General features: G+C 40.4%; 1 protein-coding gene across 3 annotated transcripts in view; it reads right to left on the reverse strand.

The window, feature by feature from the left end:
• GMPS (guanine monophosphate synthase) overlaps positions 1 to 19,928 on the reverse strand; it is a 72,022-nt gene that overhangs the window by 50,919 nt on the left and 1,175 nt on the right. Inside the window, exon 1 of one of the 3 annotated variants that reach the window (XM_070792701.1) lies at positions 19,538 to 19,745. The exons of 1 other annotated variant lie outside the window; for it this stretch is intronic. In XM_070792701.1, coding sequence (XP_070648802.1) covers positions 19,538 to 19,564 — 27 coding nt within the window. In that variant the 5' untranslated portion in view covers positions 19,565 to 19,745. Of the gene's footprint in view, positions 1 to 15,859; positions 15,878 to 19,537; positions 19,746 to 19,928 lie in introns of those variants that run through there. One more of the 3 variants, XM_019960473.2, reaches the window with a different exon arrangement.

A 19,928-nucleotide genomic window follows, 5' to 3' on the forward strand; every position in this document is an offset into this window, starting at 1 on the left:
CTCAAGAGCCTTTTCCAACACCACAGTTCAAAAGCATCAATTCTTTGGTGCTAGCTTTCTTCACAGTCCAACTCTCGCATCCATACATGACCACTGGAAAAACCATAGCCAAGTAGCTGTCTTTAAAAGGTCTTTCAAATTAGAACCCTTCAACTGTTAAAATTAGAAAGTTTTAGGGTTAAGAAAGATTTTAAAAACACTCACCAACACCTATTTTAGTGATCTGAGAATCTCAACTATTCAGAATAATCCTTTCATTACCAAAAGGCTAGTGGAAGTTTGAACACATTTGTCTATCTAATCTTACCACACCTATAGCTAAAAAAATAGTACAGTTTCTTGACAAAATTATCCAACATCTCAGGTACTCTGGATGAATCAACTTCACTAAAGATTTTTCTACGAGAGACCATCACCTCACTTACAATGCTCAATGACTTTGGAACCTACAACTTAAAGGGTTAAATCAAAGAATCAGATTCTAGCTCTTGACTTCACCATATACTTGTTATACCCTCCTTTTATTTTGAAAAATTTTGAACCTACAAAATTTGAAAGTATGGTACAGTTAACAGCATCCTCCACCTAAATATAACATTAGTAACATTCTATCCCCTAAACAACTGGAGAGTAAATTGTAGATATTTCACTCTCCAAGCTATTTCTCACCATGTACCTCTTAGAAACAGAGACATTCTCCTACATAACTACAATACTATTTTCATATCCAAGAAATTCAACACTGATAGTATCTATATACAAATTCTCCCAAATGTCACAAATACTTTAATGGATTTTTTAATTCCAGAACTCTTATCAAAGACCACACACTTTCCACAATTAACCTAATTATTCAGTTTTTTATGATCTTTCATGACACTGTCATTTTTTAAATTTCAGATATTTCATTTTTTTAATTTTTAAATTCTTTCTGTAGAATGACCCATACCAGGATCTGCTTCCTACTTCATGATTAGATTCTAGACAAACTTTTTTTTCTTGCAGCGATTTTACATTGGTGATGATTTTACACTGCCTTCTCTTGATGTCATACAATGGCAAGGACACAGTGTCATTTTGTTCCATTATTGGTGATACTTTGATAACTTGATTAACATGATTTTGCGATTAAAAGAAAAAAAATGTGATTCAAGTCTTCCCCCTGCTTAAAACCCTATAGTGACTCTCCCTTAGAATAAAGTTCAATAAGGTCCAAAATACAAGTCCTGTGAGGCCTTGGCCTACACTTAAGCCTAAACCGCTCTTTTAAACTCTCTACAGTCCCACATAGTAAGTATACTGTCCTCTGAATCGATCTCAAATATGTCACTAAAAGAAATCAGACATCTCTGAAATCATGCTATAGCTTAACATTTTCCATTTGCCCAGTGACAAAGCTGTCACTGCCACGGTGATAGTTACATATAAGCTGACATAAAATCCTCTAAAGAAAAGGGGATTCCAGGAATCTCTCAGGAAATTTGCCTTAGAGCAGAAAGATGTCGCAAGAGTTCAGAGAAAGAAATACAGGTGAGTCTGGCTGAAAGTCATCTAGAATAGACATGCTGGAGCTTGATGTAGCTCAAGTACATCATTTCTCTATGCAGTCTATGAGTTAAGATCCCTAGAAAGTGTAGTGATTCTTTATTTCTAGTGATATGACTGAGCAAGTGCAACCCCTTAACACTTCAGTCAGCAGAACATTTAAAAAGTGGTACTGGGAAATCTGGTCAACGACTTGTAAAAGAATGAAACTAGAACACTTTCTAACACCATACACAAAAATAAACTCAAAATGGATTAAAGATCTAATGTAAGACCAGAAACTATAAAACTCCTAGAGGAGAACACAGGCAAAACACTCTCTGACATACATCACAGCAGGATCCTCTATGACCCACTTCCCAGAATATTGGAAATAAAAGCAAAAATAAACAAATGGGACCTAATTAACCTTAAAAGCTTCTGTGCATCAAAGGAAACTATTAGCAAGGTGAAAAGACAGCCTTCAGAATGGGAGAAAATAATAGCAAATGAAGCAACTGACAAACTAATCTCAAAAATACACAAGCAACTCCTACAGCTCAACTCCAGAAAAATAAATGACCCAATCAAAAAATGGGCCAAAGAACTAAATAGACATTTCTCCAAAGAAGACATACAGAGGGCTAACAAACACATGAAAAGATGCTCAACATCACTCATTATCAGAGAAATGCAAATCAAAACCACAATGAGGTACCATCTCACACCAGTCAGAATGGCTGCAATCCAAAAGTCTACAAATAATAAATGCTGGAGAGGGTGTGGAGAAAAGGGAACCCTCTTACACTGTTGGTGGGAATGCAAACTAGTACAGCCACTATGGAGAACAGTGTGGAGATTCCTTAAAAAACTGGAAATAGAACTGCCTTATGATCCAGCAATCCCACTGCTGGGCATACACGCTGAGGAAACCAGAAGGGAAAGAGACACGTGTACCCCAATGTTCATCGCAGCACTGTTTATAATAGCCAGGACATGGAAGCAACCTAGATGTCCATCAGCAGATGAATGGATAAGAAAGCTATGGTACATATACACAATGGAGTATTACTCAGCCATTAAAAAGAATACATTTGAATCAGTTCTAATGAGGTGGATGAAACTGGAGCCTATTATACAGAGTGAAGTAAGCCAGAAAGAAAAACACCAATACAGTATACTAACGCATATATATGGAATTTAGAAAGATGGTAACAATAACCCTGTGTACGAGACAGCAAAAGAGACACTGATGTATAGAACAGTCTTATGGACTCTGTGGGAGAGGGAGAGGGTGGGAAGATTTGGGAGAATGACATTGCAACATGTAAAATATCATGTATGAAACGAGTTGCCAGTCCAGGTTCGATGCACGATACTGGATGCTTGGGGCTAGCGCACTGGGACGACCCAGAGGGATGGTATGGGGAGGGAGGAGGGAGGAGGGTTCAGGATGGGGAACACATGTATACCTGTGGCAGATTCATTTTGATATTTGGCAAAACTAATACAATTATGTAAAGTTTAAAAAAAAAAAAAAAACCATTTGAAGAAGGACTGAGTTCTGGTTATTATCTGAAAACTTCCATTGACATCTTCTGGTAAGAACAAGGAAGTACTAGCAAAAAAAAAACAATCCCAGAATGAGTTGAATGGTGACTCAAGTGTGTGTAGCCTGTTCACATGAACAAGAACCAAAGTATACTGTCCTCTGAATCGATCTCAAATATGTCACTAAAAGAAATCAGACATCCCAGATGTAATTGAGCACTCACAAGAAATAATGAATCATCAAAATTCTTGATGGAACAAAAGATCTGTAGAAAAACAAGACCTGGACAACTCAAGTCAAAAAGTAATTGAGGAGTCAGGCTAAATGTGAAGAAAGTTCACACTGAATTGACTTATATGAAAACCAATTTATTTCATATAAATAGATATATAGATATCCTTTCTCTATGCCTAAGTAGTATATGATTCTTCTAAAAAAGGCTAAGTCCAGGGACTTCACTGGTCATCCAGTAGTTAAGACTCAGCACGTCCACTGCAGGGGGCATGGGTTCAACCCTTGGTTGGCAAACTAAGATCCCACATGCCACATGCCACAGCCAAAAATAAAAATAAATAAAATTTTAAAAAAAATTTAAAAGTCTAAGTCAGGATAAGAATCCATTTTGCAATGCAGGGGATATGGGTTTGATCCCTGGTCGGGGAACTAAGATCCCACAAGCCACAGAGCAACTCAGCCCAAATGTCGAAACTAGAGATTCTGTGCACCACAGGAAGATCCTGTTTGCTGCAGCTAAGACCCGATGCAGCCAAATCAATAAATAATGTTTTTATTAAAAATAAGAGTAAATTAAAAGTCTAAGTCTCTGAAAAATATATATGCTGCTGCTGCTGCTAAGTCGCTTCAGTCATGTCCGACTCTGTGCGACCCCATAGACGGCAGCCCACTAGGCTCCTCTGTCCCTGGGATTCTCCAGGCAAGAACACTGGAGTGGGTTGCCATTTCCTTCTCCAATGCATGAAAGTGAAAAGTGAAAGTGAAGTCGCTCAGTCATGCCCGACTCTTAGCGACCCCATGGACTGCAGCCTACCAGGCTTCTCCGTCCATGGGATTTTCCAGGCAAGAGTACTAGAGTGGGATGCCATTGCCTTCTCCAGAAAAAAATATATATGTATATATAAAATTCCAGGTGCAATCATTGAATACAAGTGACAATTACACCGTTGCTCATTTTACATAATAAATGTATAAAATGCCTTTAGGAAACAATGTCATACACCTGAGAAAAATCTAGAAGCCATGAACCATGCTTTGATGCAATAATACGCAACACTGTATGTACATTTAGTTGTTCAAGCATGCTCACTTAGCACTGACTGTCTCATATTGCCTAAATTATGATCCCTAACTTTTGATCATTTTGATCACTCAATTTGTCTGTATTTTTCTCCATCTTGTTTAATCTAAGTATGCAACCTATAGGCCTCCTCAACAAATATTTCAATAAATTACTATGTTTTAAAGTTTTCAGCGTTCACAACGTTTGTGAAATACAAGTCCCTAGTGACATATAGTGTTATCTTAGCCTTTTACTGCTCCTGGTTTGTTAATGAGCTCATACACTGAGGAAACACTTTTCCCTACTGAGATTTCAAGCTAGCGGTTGTTCAACATTCCTACTTTGTTTCTACATGTTATCTTCGATCCTGCTACTATCATTTCCATATCGCTTCTAATTTATTCTCCTTTACTGACCAATTTACAGTAATTCTGATTACAACTTGATCTTTTTTTGAATAAACTATGTCTCTTGACTTTTCAAAGTCATTCCAAATTCTCTTCACCCCTATCTATAAATGTACTAATAGTTCCTTTCAAGTTCAAGCAAGCACCATCCCAGAGCATAATGAACACAGTCTGAATGTACTATCTAAATCAACAAATCAAAAAGCAGTTTAGTCTGGACTCAGGCTTCTCTGGTACCTCAGCTGGACAAGAGTCCGCCTGCAATGCAGAAGACCCTAGTTTGATTCCTGGGTCAGGAAGATCCACTGGAGAAGGGATAGGCTACCCACTCCAGTATTCTTGGGCTTCCCTGGCAGCTCGACTGGTAAAGAATCTGCCTGCAATGCAAGAGACCTGGGTTTGATCCCTGGGTTGGGAAGATCCCCTGGAGAAGGGAAAGGCTACCCACTCCAGTACTCTGACCTGGAGAATCCCATGGACTGTATGGTCCATGGGGCAGATACTACCACTAGCACCCACTTTAAAAGATAGCAAACAGACCCCATAAACACAAACTCTATTCATGCAAGTTTCTGGAGAATTTAACTTCTTAGGTAAATATAGTTATAATGCCAAATATAGTTTAATGGGTTTAACTGAGACACATGATCACTGGGTAAGAAAGTAAACACACAACTGTTTATTATCTTTCTTTTCTAACTTCAGAGGAAATAAAATTTACTCCTATGTCACAATTGGTAATTTCAATTTTTAAATCTTTTTAAATCAACTATTTTCCCCTTGGATTTCAATGAAGTTTTTGCAAAAAGTTATAGCAATGTTATTTGGTTGACAAACAGCATTTATGTAGCCAGTTTTAAATTAATAAAACTTGGTACTGTTGGCTAAAATCAAAATACACTATTGTTTACCTCATGATTCTTTCAATCCTTATGTTTTACCATAGCTGCTTCTCCCATTTGATGATAAGCATTAGCCAACTGAGGAACAAAGGTATCTCTAGATAAACCTAAACCATTATTAATTAGCCCAAATCATCCTACTTCTAAAAGTCAGCAATTTACACAAACACACACAAACAACATTCAGTAACAACTGTTGTCATACCATTAAAATATCAGAAGGAAAAGTTTTGAACCATGTTCAGTCTCATTATCTACTTAGTTACACTCCTCACATTTTTTTTTTTAAATGTTGACCTTTAGATTTCCTGACTGACTCTGTACTGAGATCTCTGACTTATGACTGAGATCTACTATTTTAACAAAAAAATACTTCTTTGAATGGTGACTCAAGTGTGTGTAGCCTGTTCACATGAACAAGAACCAAAGGCTCTTTGCAAAGAAACAATGATCTAGAATATAGATTTATATATCCAAACATCACTGTCCCTCTTCAGTTCATCTCCCCATACTATCAGTATACTAAAGATGATCTCAGATAACAACACTTCCCATGCAGAGATGAAAGATAATCAAACAGCTACCTCTTCTTAAATATACCGAGTTTGTGAACAGACTCAATTTTGTCTCTAGTTACTACCTCTAAAATACTCTTAAGAAGTAACCTTAGCTTAGAAGAGATCTGTACATTTTTCCTAAGAAAAACTTTAAAGTTTAAACAGTAGAATGTCCTAATTTCAGTTATTTCGCACACAGACCATTTTTCAAGACGCAACTATTATACTTAATAAACCCAACCTCCTTTCTAATCCTGCCCTTTCCACTGTAGCATGAGCCTGAACTCCTTTGTTGAAAATCCTGAGTTATTAGAACTTGAAAAACCTATGAACAAAACTGGTGAAAGTTAGGGAAGGAATCAAGCATGCGTTCTGCCTTTTTACTATCAACTTGGCCACAAGTAACCATTTAGCAGATGAAAGAAAGTTCTTTATACACAGTTCCAGAAAGAACAGAATTAGAATATCACCATTTTGTAATCTCTCATAAAATAATGACCTAAGCTACTGCAGTCTACAAACCACTGCTGGTTTGCAAACTGCCACCAGTTCATAAGAAATAGAGCAGTTCATTCATAAATTTTATATAAGCATTCATAAACATATAACAACTTGACAGCAATTTTATTTCCTTGAATCTATAATAAAAATTTGGAGCCTTTATGGTCTATGTCTTAAGAGTTTTAAATATCATTTGTCTAAAAATTTATTCTATTTTACAAAGATAGCAGCCATGGCAAAACTGAAAACTTTTTTAAAAACTGGCTTTTATTGCAGATCTATGAGGAGCACAGAACTAGGTGTTGGCTATTAAAATCACTAAAGACTGATGAGAAATTTGACAACGGATGGGTAAGATGGCAACACTCTGATAAATCTTAACTACAAAAATAGAGACCAGACATACATGACTTTTTTTTGTAATTAAGGTGTAGATGATTTACAATGTTAATTTCTCCTATAAAGCAAAGTGATTCAGGTATATATATATTTTAAAAAGGATGTGTGTGTGTATATATATATATTAATACATCATTTTTAACATTCTTTTCCATTATGGTTTATCATAGGATATTGAAAATATTTGTTTACCCATTCTGGATATAACATCTTACATCTGCTCACCCCAACCTCCCACAGCATCCCTCCCGCCAACCACTCCTCCTTGGCAATCTGTTCCCTATGTCTGTTCCCTCCTTGTCTGTTCCCTATGACTGTGAGTCTGTTTCTATTTCATAGATAGGCTCATTTGTGTCATATTTTACATTCCACAAATAAGTGATATCGTATGGTATTTTTCTCTGACTTACTTCACTTAGTATGATAATCTCTAGCTGCATCTATGCTGCTGCAAACAACACTTCTCCATTCTTTTATGGTTAAGTAGTATTTCATTGTGTACATATAACCACATCTTTATCCTTTCATCTGTTGATGAAAATTTAGAGTGCTTCCATGTCTTGGTTATTGTAAACAGTGCTGCTATGAACACAGGGTCCATGTATCTTTTCATATTAGAGCTTCATCTGGATTTATGCCCAGGAATGGGGCTGCTGGATCATACGGTAATTCTATGTTTAGCAATATGAATAGCTGAGAAGAGAAGCTAAAGGCAAAGGAGAAAAGGAAAGAAATACCCATAAGAATGCATAGTTCCAAAGAACAGCAAGGAGAGATAAGAAAGGCTTCCACAGTGATCAACACAAAAAAATAGAGGAAAACAAAAGAATGGGAAAGACTAGAGATCTCTTCAAGAAAATTAGAGACACCAAGGGAACATTTCATGCCAAGATGGGCTCGATAAAGGACAGAAATGGTATGCCTCAAACATGCTTCTAACAGAATGCTTCTAATAGAAGCAGAAGATATTAGGAGGTGACAAGAATACACAGAAAATCTATACAAAAAAGATCTTCATGGCCCAGATAACCACGATGGTGTGATCACTCACCTAGAGCCAAACATCCTAGAATATGAAGTCAAGTGGGACTTAGGAAGCATCACTATGAACAAAGCTAGTGGAGGTGATGGAATTCCAGTGGAGCTATTTCAAATCCTGAAAGATGATGCTGTGAAAGTGCTGCACTCAATATGCCAGCAAATTTGGAAAACTCAGCAGTGGCCACAGGACTGGAAAAGGTCAGTTTTCATTCCAATCCCAAAGAAGGGCAATGTCAAAGAATGCTCAAACTACTGCACAATTGTACTCATCTCACATGCTAGTAAAGTAATGCTCAAAATTCTCCAAGCCAGGCTTCAACAGTACATGAACCGTGAACCAGATGTTCAAGCTGGATTTAGAAAAGGCAGAGGAACCAGAGATCAAATTGCCAACATCCGTTGGATCATCAAAAAAGCAAGAGAGTTCCAGAAAAGACATCTACTTCTCTTTTATTGACTATGCCAAAGCCTTTGACTGTGTGGATCACAGCAAACTGTGGCCAATTCTGAAAGAGATGGGAATACCAGAACACCTTATCTGCCTTCTGAGAAATCTATATGCAGGTCAAGAAGTAACAGTTAGAACTGGACATGGAACAACAGACTGGTTGCAAATTGGGAAAGAAGTATGTCAAGGCTGTATATTGTTACTCTGCCTATTTAACTTATATGCAAAGTACATCATGTGAAATGCCGGGCTGGATTAAGCACAAGCTGGAATCAAGACCGCCAGGAGAAATACCAATAACCTCAGATATGCAAATGACACCACCCTTATGGCAGAAAGTGAAGAAGAACTAAAGAGCCTCTTGATGAAAGTCAAAGAGGAGAGTGAAAAAGTTGGTTAAAAACTCAACATTCAAAAACTAAGATCATGGAATCCGGTCCCATCACTTTATGGCAAATAGATGGGGAAACAGTGCAAACAGTGGCAGACTTTATCTTCTTGGGCTCCAAAATCACTGCAGGTGGTGACTGCAGCCATGAAATTAAAGGACACTTGCTCCTTGGAAAAAAAGCTATGACCAACCTAGAGAGCACATTAAAAAGCAGAGACATTACTTTACCAACAAAGGTCTGTCTAGTCAAAGCTATGGTTTTCCCAGTGGTCATGTATGGATTTGAGAGTTGGACTATAAAGAAAGCTGAGCACCTAAGAATTGATGCTTTTGAACTGTGGTGTTGGAGAAGACTCTTGAGAGTCCATTGGACTGCAAGGAGATCCAACCAGTCCATCCTTAAGGAAATCAGCCCTGAATATTCATTGGAAGGAGTGATGCTGAAGCTGAAACTCTAATACTTTGGCCACCTGATGCAAAGAACTGACTCACTGGATAAACCCCTGATCCTGGGAAAGATCGAAGGCAGGAAGAGAAGAGGACGACAGAGGATGAGATGGTTGGATGGCATCACCTACTCAATGGACATGTATTTGAGCAAGCTCAGGGAGTTGGTGATCAACACAGAAGCCAGCATGCTACAGTCTGTGGGGTCCCAAAGATTCGGACATGACTGAGCAACTGAACTGAATAATTAGCAATGTTGAACATCTTTTCACGTGCCTACTGGCCATTTCTTTGGAGAAATGTCTATTTAGGTCTTCTGCTCAATTTTCAACTGGGTGGGTTTTTTTTTTTTTGCTGAGTTGTATGAGCTATTTGTATATTCTGGAAATTAAGCCTTTGTCAGTTGCATTGTTTGCAAATATTTTCTCCCATTCTGTAGGCTGTTTTTCGTTTTGTGTATGGTTTCCCTTGCTGCACAAAAACTTTTAAGTTTGACTAGATCCCATTAGTTTGTTATTATTTCTGTTGCTTTGGGAGACTGACTTAAGAAACCACTGATGGAATTTACAGATACATGCAACTCTTACTATGAGGCACTAAGTAAATATCTGTAGGAAAACTAACGTTTATAACTGCTGAGCCGAATGACGGGACATTATACTCTTTGCTCTGCTTGTGCATGTTTTTAAATTTTCCATATGCAACAGACTACACTGACCCCAGTTCTTCACTATTCCCTATAATCATGTCTTTTGTAGTGTCACTTTGCAGTCTGTCCCATTATAGGCAGAATATATTTCCATACTCTTGACACTGGGCTCAACCCTGACACCTGCTTTTGCCACTGTAATGAGGGCAGTGGTGACAATGTGCCAAACCTTAAGCCATCTTCATGTTTCCACTTGTTTCCTGTGCTTCTGTCATCATCATGAAAATGCTGTGAGCTACTTACTGGTCCAAGCAAAAGATGAGAGTAGTGGAGCTCAGCTGAGCTCACCCACAAACTCTTGAGCAAGAAGTAGGCATCACTTGTTTTTCTGAAAATGTTTCTAAATCAACCTAAAGCAAATTTTAAAAAACCATCTAACAGCAAAGCATTCATGGCAGGTTATGAATCAGTAGCAAATTATGATTCTGCTTTCCCTGGCCATTTATAGTAGAAATATGTAAGAATGTATGAGAAATTGTACAAGATGGTTATTATCATGCTTAGTTCTCTACGACCATGACTTCAAAATACATATTACACTGAATCTTTGCCTTTAGAGGTTAAAATAATTCCATACTTTTTTTTTGTAAGGGGGTAATGAATGAAGGAACTACATCAGGAAAGAGAAACCACTTAGAAGCACTATAAAATAACCTCTGGAAGGCCAAGCCTGGTGAACTCAAAGAGATACCAGACTAGACATAATAATATGTCTCACAGACAAATTGATAGAAATTTTCTTTTATAATACTTGAAAACAGTTTTCATATGAAAATAGTATACCAATGCCAAGGTTGCATTTTTAAAACACCCACTCTTGTTAAATCCACAATGCTTGAAATTCTATTTATTTTAATCAGCTTTACTATCCAATTATTTTTTATTTAAAATTCAAACTGTAGTACCAAATAAAGTAGTGATTCATTTCTATTGTTTTATGCTGCTGCTAAGTCGCTTCAGTCGTGTCCGACTCTGTGTGACCCCATAGACGGCAGCCCACCAGGCTCCCCCGTCCCTGGGATTCTCCAAGCAAGAACACTGGAGTGGGTTGCCATTTCCTTCTCCAATGCGTGAAAGTGAAGTCGCTCAGTTGTGTCTGACTCTTGGTGACCCCATGGACCGCAGCCTACCAGGCTCCTCCGTCTATGGGATTTTCCAGGCAAGAGCACTGGAGTGGGTTGCCATTCCATCCTCCAGGGGATCTTCTGGACCCAGGGATTGAACCCACATCTTCTGCGGCTCCTGCACTGGCAGGCAGAATCTTTATCACTGAGCCACCAGGGAAGCCCAACAGTGGAGAGTCACAAATTAAAAAAAAATAAAGCTGGTACTTTACCTTATAGCAAACACAAAGATTAGCTCAAAATGGATCAAAAACCTAAATATAAAACTAAGTAAAGCTAAAATTATAAAACTTTTAAAAAGCATAGGCAATTTCACAAGTCTTCATGATCTTGAATTAAGAAGTATTTTTCAGATATGACAACAAAAGCACAGTGACAAAATTTTAAAAAAATAAGTAGTACTTCATCAAAATTAAAAGCTTTTATTCATCAGAAGACAGCATTAAGAAAGTGAAAAACAACCCAAAGAATTGCAGAAAATATCTGCAAATCATATTTCTGAAAAGATTTGTCACTAAAATAATGAATTCTTACAATTCAATAAAGACAAACAACCCACCTTCAAAATGGGCAAAAGAGCTAAACAGACATTTCTTCCAAGAAAATATACAAATGGTCAAGAAGCACACACAAAAAATGTTCATAATCATCTGTCATTGCTGCTGCTGCTTCTAAGTTGCTTCAGTCGTGTCCGACTCTGTGCGACCCCACAGACAGCAGCTCAAGAGGCTCAAGAGGTACCTGGGATTCTCCAGGCAAGAACACTGGAGTGGGTTGCCTTTTCCTTCTCCAATGCATGAAAGTGAAAAGTGAAAGTGAAGTCGCTCAGTCGTGTCCGACTCTTATCGACCCCACGGACTGCAGCCTACCAGGCTCCTCTGTCCATGGGATTTTCCAGGCAAGAGTACTGAAGTGGGGTGCCACTGCCTTCTCCACATCTGTCATTAGGGAAATGCAAATCAAAACCATAAGGAAATACCACTTTATACTCACTATGATGGTTATAATCAAAGACATGTGTTGGCAAGGATTTGAAGAAACTGGAATCTCATATACTGCTGTCAGAATTGTAAAATACTGCAGCCACTTTGGAAAACAGTTTGACAGTTCACCGAAAGGTTAAACATAAAATTACCACAGCGCTCAGTCATGTTCCCACTCTTTGTGACCCTATGGACTATAGCCCACAAGGCTCCTCTGTCCATGACCCAGCAATTCTGCTTCTAGGTATACCCATGGAAATGAAGTTATTTTTATATAAAAACCTATACAGAAATATTCATAGCAACACTATCCATAACAGCAAAAGAATGTAAACAACCCAATGTCCATCCACCGATGAATGGATAAATAAAAGGTGCTATATCCATACAACGGAATACTGGAGGGACTTCCCTGTTGGCTCAGATGGTAAAGCGTCTGTCTACAATGCAGGAGACCTGGGTTCGATCCCTGGGTCGGGAAGATCCCCTGGAGAAGTAAATGGCAATCCACTCCAGTGCTATTGCCTGGAAAATCCCATGGACAGAGGAGCCTGGTAGGCTACAGTCCATGGGGTCGCAAAGAGTCGGACACAACTATATATCCATACAACGGAATATTATTTGCTAATAAAAAGGAATAAGGTAGTTATACATGGATGAACTTTGAAAGTATTATGCTAGGTCTCACAAGAGACCGCATATTCTAAGATTCTAGTCATATAAAATGTCCAAAGTAGGCAAATCTATAGAGACAGAAAATAGGTTAGTGGTTGCCCACAGTTGGGAGGGAGTGCTGTCACTTCAGTTGTGCCCGACTCTTTGCAACCCCATGGACTGTAGTTTGCCGGGCTCTTCTGTCCATGGGATTCTCCAGGCAAGAATACTGTAGTGGATTGCAATGCCCTCCTCCAGGGGATCTTCCTGACCCAGGGATCGAACTTGCATCTCTTATATAAGTCTCCTGCATTGGCAAGTGGATTCTTCACCACTAGCGCCACCTGGGAAACCCTGGGAGAGGCCGGGTAGAGGAAAATGAGGACCGATTGCTAAAGGGTACAGAATTTCTTCTGGGGATCATGAGAATGTTTTAAAATTGACTGTGGTGATGGTTGCACAAATCTGTGCATATACTAATAACTACTGAATTGTGCTCTTTAAATGGAGTGAATTTTATGGTATATGAATCATATCTCAAGCTGTTGTACAGTAGAATCTACCTGGTAGATACAGATGCTGACTAAAATTTCTTTCAACTTGCTTGTTGTTTCGAAATTTTTCATGAAATGTTAAAGGAGGGAAAAAAAAAATCACAGCATAAAAATGTTTCACTTTTACCAGTAATACATAAAAACAATGATCTATCTACAATCATTGTATTCATCTAAGAGTCTCCCAAATTAGAGACTGTTCACTGAAAACTTGTCCAAAGCAGATTTTAGAATTCTGTAGTCCCTGGCTTACATTCACAATAACACTCAGAGGCTAAGAATTAGTTCTCCAAATTACAGACAAGGTGAGGGTGACTTAACTTTACATAAACCTCCATGCGTTTTGAGAATGAAAAAGGTTCTGTTCTCCAGTTGATGAACAAAAGAAATAGGGAATTTCACATGTGCAGGCAGTTTTAAAAGTTTGGAAAATGTCCTCTGTAAATGTTATGGCAGACTAGAACAGATTATTTTACCTTTTGGTCAGTTTCAACACTGCTGGTTCTCAAAGTTTAGAGTTAATTTTGGCACTCAATTTTTAACTTCAGAATAACTCTTAGAATAGGTACTAATTTAGAAAACAAAACTTTTAATGTATACACATTAGGCTTGAATTTTAGCCAAATTTTAAATACAGTCACTAGAGAAATCAAAATTCAAATTCAGGATGATGTACTCTGTCACTGAAGTGCCTATATGGCCCAGTTTGCCCAGAACTGTCTTAATTTACACCTGTTATTCCAACGGCCGACCCAAGGCAACATATATCGCATGCCTTTCATTTTTAATATATTATTATGAATAATTGCATTAAGGTAAGATAGTATGGATTTATTATACTTCCACCTTCTGCCATGGCTTTGCCTGGTACTCTGTTGAAGTGCAGGTGCAGTGAAGAGTTCTCATTTTAACTTCTGGTTCATTCTAAAAGCCAACCACTGAGAACCAATCTCTCTTTCCTGACATGTTCTTGATAAAACGAAGTACAAAGTACACTTAGAACTTGGACACTGACAATTACTGGTAGCTAACTATCCAGCCATGCGTGCTGATAGAAGGAATGTCTGAAGCTGCTGTTCTGGCCAGCCACTTGGTGTACCTGCCAGGAGTACCACTGCCATTCCTCAGGTTGCAAAATGCACATGACCTCCAGGCCTCTATCAGCCGAGTCAGTGGGATATACAGCTGTTTGTGAAATACGTGTGGGAACGAGACTGTGTGTTCCTGTGCAAATGTACAGAGAGAGCAATCTGAACTTACACTATAGTAATTTTGCCATTTATTTAATTGGATATACACAACGCAACAAATTTTTTTTTGGATAATATTTTACAACAATTATTAGAAAGTTAAACGATTTTAGCACCTCCTTTTCTGTTCAAGTGCCCCAGTTTACACAAAAAGTATATGGTCACACTACTATAAACAAACACCTTATTCCCTATAAAGTTGTAGTGGACCATATTAGCGAGTCTATAAATCTAAATCTAACTACATAAAGTATCTCCTAGGTCCTCAAAACCATTAACCTGAAGGGATGGCAGGCAAGGGTCAGCCAACAAGAAAACCAACTAATACCACACTATTTCTATAGTAAAATTATTTTTTTAACCAATGTGATTCTTGAACAAATACAAAAAAAAAAAAAAAAAACTATTCCACAACAAGTAAGAATAGTCCACACCTAGAACTATATATGCGATCACAAAAGATTCTAAGTTCTATTAGTTCTTTGTTGGTTCACAAAGTGCTTCAAAATCACGTATTAACCCTGAGGACTTCCTTCACTTTGAGCATTTAAACAGAGTTTAGGTTAGAAGGAGGCATGAAAATAGTTTAAGCACCGTGCTGTGCTAGGTCACTTCAGCTGTGTCTGACTCTTTACAACCCTATGGACTGCAGCCTGCCAGGCTCCTCTGTCCATGGGGATTCACCAGGCAAGAACACTGGAGTGGATTACCAAGCCCTACTTCAGGGGATCTTCCCCACCCAGGGATAGAACCTTTGTCTCTTAAATCTCCTGCGTTGGCAGGTGGGTTCTTTACCACTATCGCCACCTGGGAAGCCCTTAAGTACCCGTAACAAAGGAGAATTTCATCATTTTGGATATCAAATAATTATTCATTCCTTTCTCCAAACAGCACTGATTAATATATAATTCATTAAAGAGACTTAAAAAGTATCAAATACATTAGAATAAGTACAGGACAAATCTGTATTTTAAAAAAATTCTTAAAAGACAATTATTATCTGTAATTGACAAGTTGGCCCATGCTAAATTAAAGACAAAGTCATCTGAATTCCTGGAGGAATTTCAAAACCTTTCAAGTCTAAGAACAGAGAAACAATTAAAAAAAAAAACAACCCACCATTCTTTTTGTCTGTAACAGCTTTTCTAGTCTAGGTGAATACCTTAACAGATGAGACGAAATCTGAAAAGGAAAAAAAAAAAAAATCCACTTTGACCTTTGAAAAAAATGTACTATAGGGTGGGAAAGATCCCCTGGAGAAGAAATTGCAACTCCAGTATTCTCACCAGGAAAATCCCAAGGACAGAAGAGCCTGGTGGACTACAGTCCATAGGGTCGAAAAGTGTCAGTAGGACACAATTGAATGACTAAGCACAGCACAATAGGGTTACCTTTATAAAGGATAGTTGTTCAATTTTCAAAGTATCCCACATTTGCAAATTTTAAAATGCAAATTTAAATTTTCAACATTAGATATCACTAAAGATCCTATATAACATGCAGTTAACAATATTTATTTTTTTAAAAGCCTTTAATCCAAGTACAATATACCCTAGTCAACATCTCAGTGAAAGTAGTAGGGCAGATCCTACCTCTATTCCAACCAAATGAGTTTAAGGCTTAGGACTTCCCTGGTGGCACAGTGGATTAGAATCTACCTGCCAATGCATGGGTTTGAGCCCTCGTCCCGGAAGATCCCATAGGCAGCGAGCATCTAAGCCCATGCACCACAACTTCTGAGCCCATGTGCCACAACTAGTGAAGCCCAAGCACCTGGAGACTGTGCTTCGCAACAGGAGAAGCCACAATGAGAAGTCCATGCAGTGCAAGTTTGAGTGGCTGGACCCCTCTCACAAGGAGAGAAAGCCAGTACAAAAGCAATGAAGACTCTGAACAGCCAAAATAAAGTGTCTAAGGCTTAGATGGGACCAAAAGTGGAAAATCTGACAAGCAGCTCAAACAGCATTACTCTCACAATCTTGCCTTAATAATAGTGAAAAAAGTCATTAATATTTGCTATATTCATATTTATCACTGAATGGTTGTAAAAAGTTTTTAAAGAAGAGCTGACTGCCTATGCTCTTGTTCATATAAGATCTTAACTAAATAATATTATGTCAGGTCTTTAAGGAAAAGAATACTCTCTGCCTTGGATGCTTAACCTAACCAGCCCTGAAGAAAAAAGAAAAGCCAGATTCTAATTCCAGCTGTTTTTTCAGCTTAGGAAGCTAGAAAACATGAAGATACTTTCCAGCTCTAAAATGATACTCTGTGGATAAAACTAATGAAAACAGTCCAAATACTTTTACAGAATTTAGGTAGGTCTCTCCCTAATGTCTATCAGGCAGAAATGTTATTTTAGAAAAAACCCTGAAAAACACTGAAATGTACAATAGGAATCAAAATCAGCTCTTTCCCCATTCTCATTTATCAACTAGGACTTACAGCTATCAGAGGCACAACAGATGTACAAAGTTAGCCTGGGTCCAGTACTTGTATTTTATGCCAGAAAGAAAGCTGCTTCAGTGGTAAGCTATAGAAAATAGATGCCTACTTAGATTTCTGGGTGGACCATCAGAATATCATATTTAACCCACTTTACTATGCATATTCCCCCATATTTAAACATCTCTTTACCTGACATGTTCCTTATGATCAATGACATATCACTGTTTACAACACCATTTACAGAGATTTTTTCCCCCTCTTTAGGAGCGTATGAAATAATAATAGATTTGATGAAATGTTATTTTCCTGGATTGCTCCTCCTGAAAATGCTTTCAATTCGATTGACATCTAATTGTTAGCAAAGTTAAAAACAAAAAACCATGGTTAGCTTTCATGTGCTTTCAATGCCTGAGGTCCAGGTTGGATCCCTGATCTGGGAACTAACATCCCAGCCACGCAGCATGGCCAAAAAACAGAAAAGACACATGTTTGATTATACTACAAAACAACCTTGAAATAAAGGTAATCAGCGATTCACCGGAGTTTCAAATATATGAAACTGGTAAGATTCCCTGTAAAATTCCAGTTCAACGAAACAAAAACATACCAGCTAGAAAAAATAGTGTATGTTCTTCACACCTGAATCAAGTAATTTGGAAACTGAATCTTTAACTTTCTGCTGTCACTTAATTTTGGAAAATACTGTTTTCAAATCAACACATATTTTTCAAAGTCTGCAAATTAGGTTTGAATCCTAATAGTCATTTCCTTTTCCAGCACAAAGATGACTCTTTTCAACGATTTTACGACTCAAAATTAAAGAGAAGAAAAATGCTTTGTAAGTTAACTTGTGTACACGAAAGAGCTGTACGTTAAGATTTAGAGTAGCTTCTTTTAAAACCTTCAGAAAGAGTTCCAACTAGTCTGAGCATCAGTTTCCCCGGTTTAGAAGTTTATTAGATAGCTTATAATCTTTACTCATTTGTTCAACAAATAACTTTTTTGAATATTTACTAGAGACTAAGCAATTATTCACGGAGAGGGCTCAGATGTGACGAGGCACCATCTTTATAAGAGAATGCTGCCTGAAAAGGCACTATCTGACGTCTAAAATTCCACACACCTTGAATGAAGCATAGCCAGGCCCTAAACAGCGTATGTAAGAGGCACACCTGGCTTAAGTCTAAATCCCGATTCAAAACCGCGCAGTTTCCCGCGGACAACATGGGCTGTGCGGGTCTGAAAGAACTCCGGGCCAACGAAAATTTTAACACAGAAGTGAAAGCGAAGGTGCTCAGTTCGGAAGCGAGACAAAAAGAGGGTCTAAAGAAAAAGTGAGTCGGAGGTGACGAGAAACGCAGCGGCGGCCCAAACTGCTCTCTCCACTCCGCACCTCGAGTTAACTTCCCCAGCACCCGGGACTCGGGACTTCCCCGACCCCAGGGCGCGGTGGCGGCGGCCGGCGTACGTGAGGGGGCTCCCAAGGCCCGGCGCCGGTCCCACCGCCAACCAATGTGCAAAATAAGGAGTGGGCGGGGCTGGACACAGGCTCCTTTCCTTGGGGAAGACTTGGGGGGGGGGGGGGCGGCAGGGGACGGCGTGAGCGACCCTCCCGCCACCGGATCCGACAGGGGGGGAGGGGGGCCGCTGACCGGCGAGGTGCGGGGAGGGGGTGGACGGTCACACGGCCTCACCCAGGGCCGGGCTCGCCGCGCCGGACCCCAAGGCCGACGTGGGGGAATTGGACTAGCCTCACCGAAGGCAGGCGGGAAACCGGGTGGCGGGAAGACGGAGGCCGGCCCAGCTCGAACGCCGCACGCGAGGCCCTGACCCTACCCCGCCTTCGGTGGGCCCGGAGAGCTCCACAAAAGGCTCCCCGGCTCCCGAAGGGACGGGGTGAGGGCTGAGGAAGCCCCCCTCACTCACACTCACACACACACACACACACACACACACTCACACACACACACACACACACCCGCTCGCCTCCCTACCCCCACCCTCGGGCCGCCCTCCGCGGGCTCGGCGCCCCACAGCAACGCCGGGGAGGCGGGGGCCAGCGGCTCGGCCGCGGAAAGCTGACGCCCTCCCCGACGCCCGGAGGTCGGCGGGCGCGGGAACCCCGACACGCAGACAAAAATCAACAAAGCACCTGCCGCTCCCGAGGAGAAAACAAGCCACAGGCCCCGACCGCCCGCTCTCCGACACGCCGCTGCCCGGGCCGCAGGGTTGCGCTGGCGGGCTAGGGGGAGGAAGCAAGGAAGGGCCCCACGCGGTGACTCCCCGGCCCCGGAGCCTTGCCTCTGTCCGGAAGCGGTGAGGCAGGGGGCCCCCACGCCAGAGACTGACCTTGGAGTCTCCGTTGCACAGAGCCATCGGGGCTGGGGCCGCGGCGGCGGCGACCAGAGATAAGACGGGGCGGGAAAGGGCCGCGAGGGTCGACGCCACGGACCACGACTAAGAAGAAGGCCTGGTCGAGGAACGGGCGAGCAAGAGGCGCGGAGAGCAGCTAGCTGCCTGCGAAGCGCCGAGTAGAGCAGCAGCCGCGGAGCGCGGGCCCCAGCGCCGCGGGAGAGCAGACCAGCAGCGCGCACGCTGCCCCCGCCTCCTGCTTCCGCCCCGGCCGGCCACTGGGAGGAGCCAGAGCCCGTGTGGCTAGGCTGCCGAGCGGCGGACACCCGCAGCTGCCGCGGCAGCCACCGAATAAGCCCGCCTCTGGAGGAGGGGACTTCGGCGTCCG

Source organism: Bos indicus, chromosome 1 (assembly GCF_029378745.1).
Source record: "Bos indicus isolate NIAB-ARS_2022 breed Sahiwal x Tharparkar chromosome 1, NIAB-ARS_B.indTharparkar_mat_pri_1.0, whole genome shotgun sequence".
In the NCBI taxonomy this organism is placed as follows: domain Eukaryota; kingdom Metazoa; phylum Chordata; class Mammalia; order Artiodactyla; family Bovidae; genus Bos; species Bos indicus.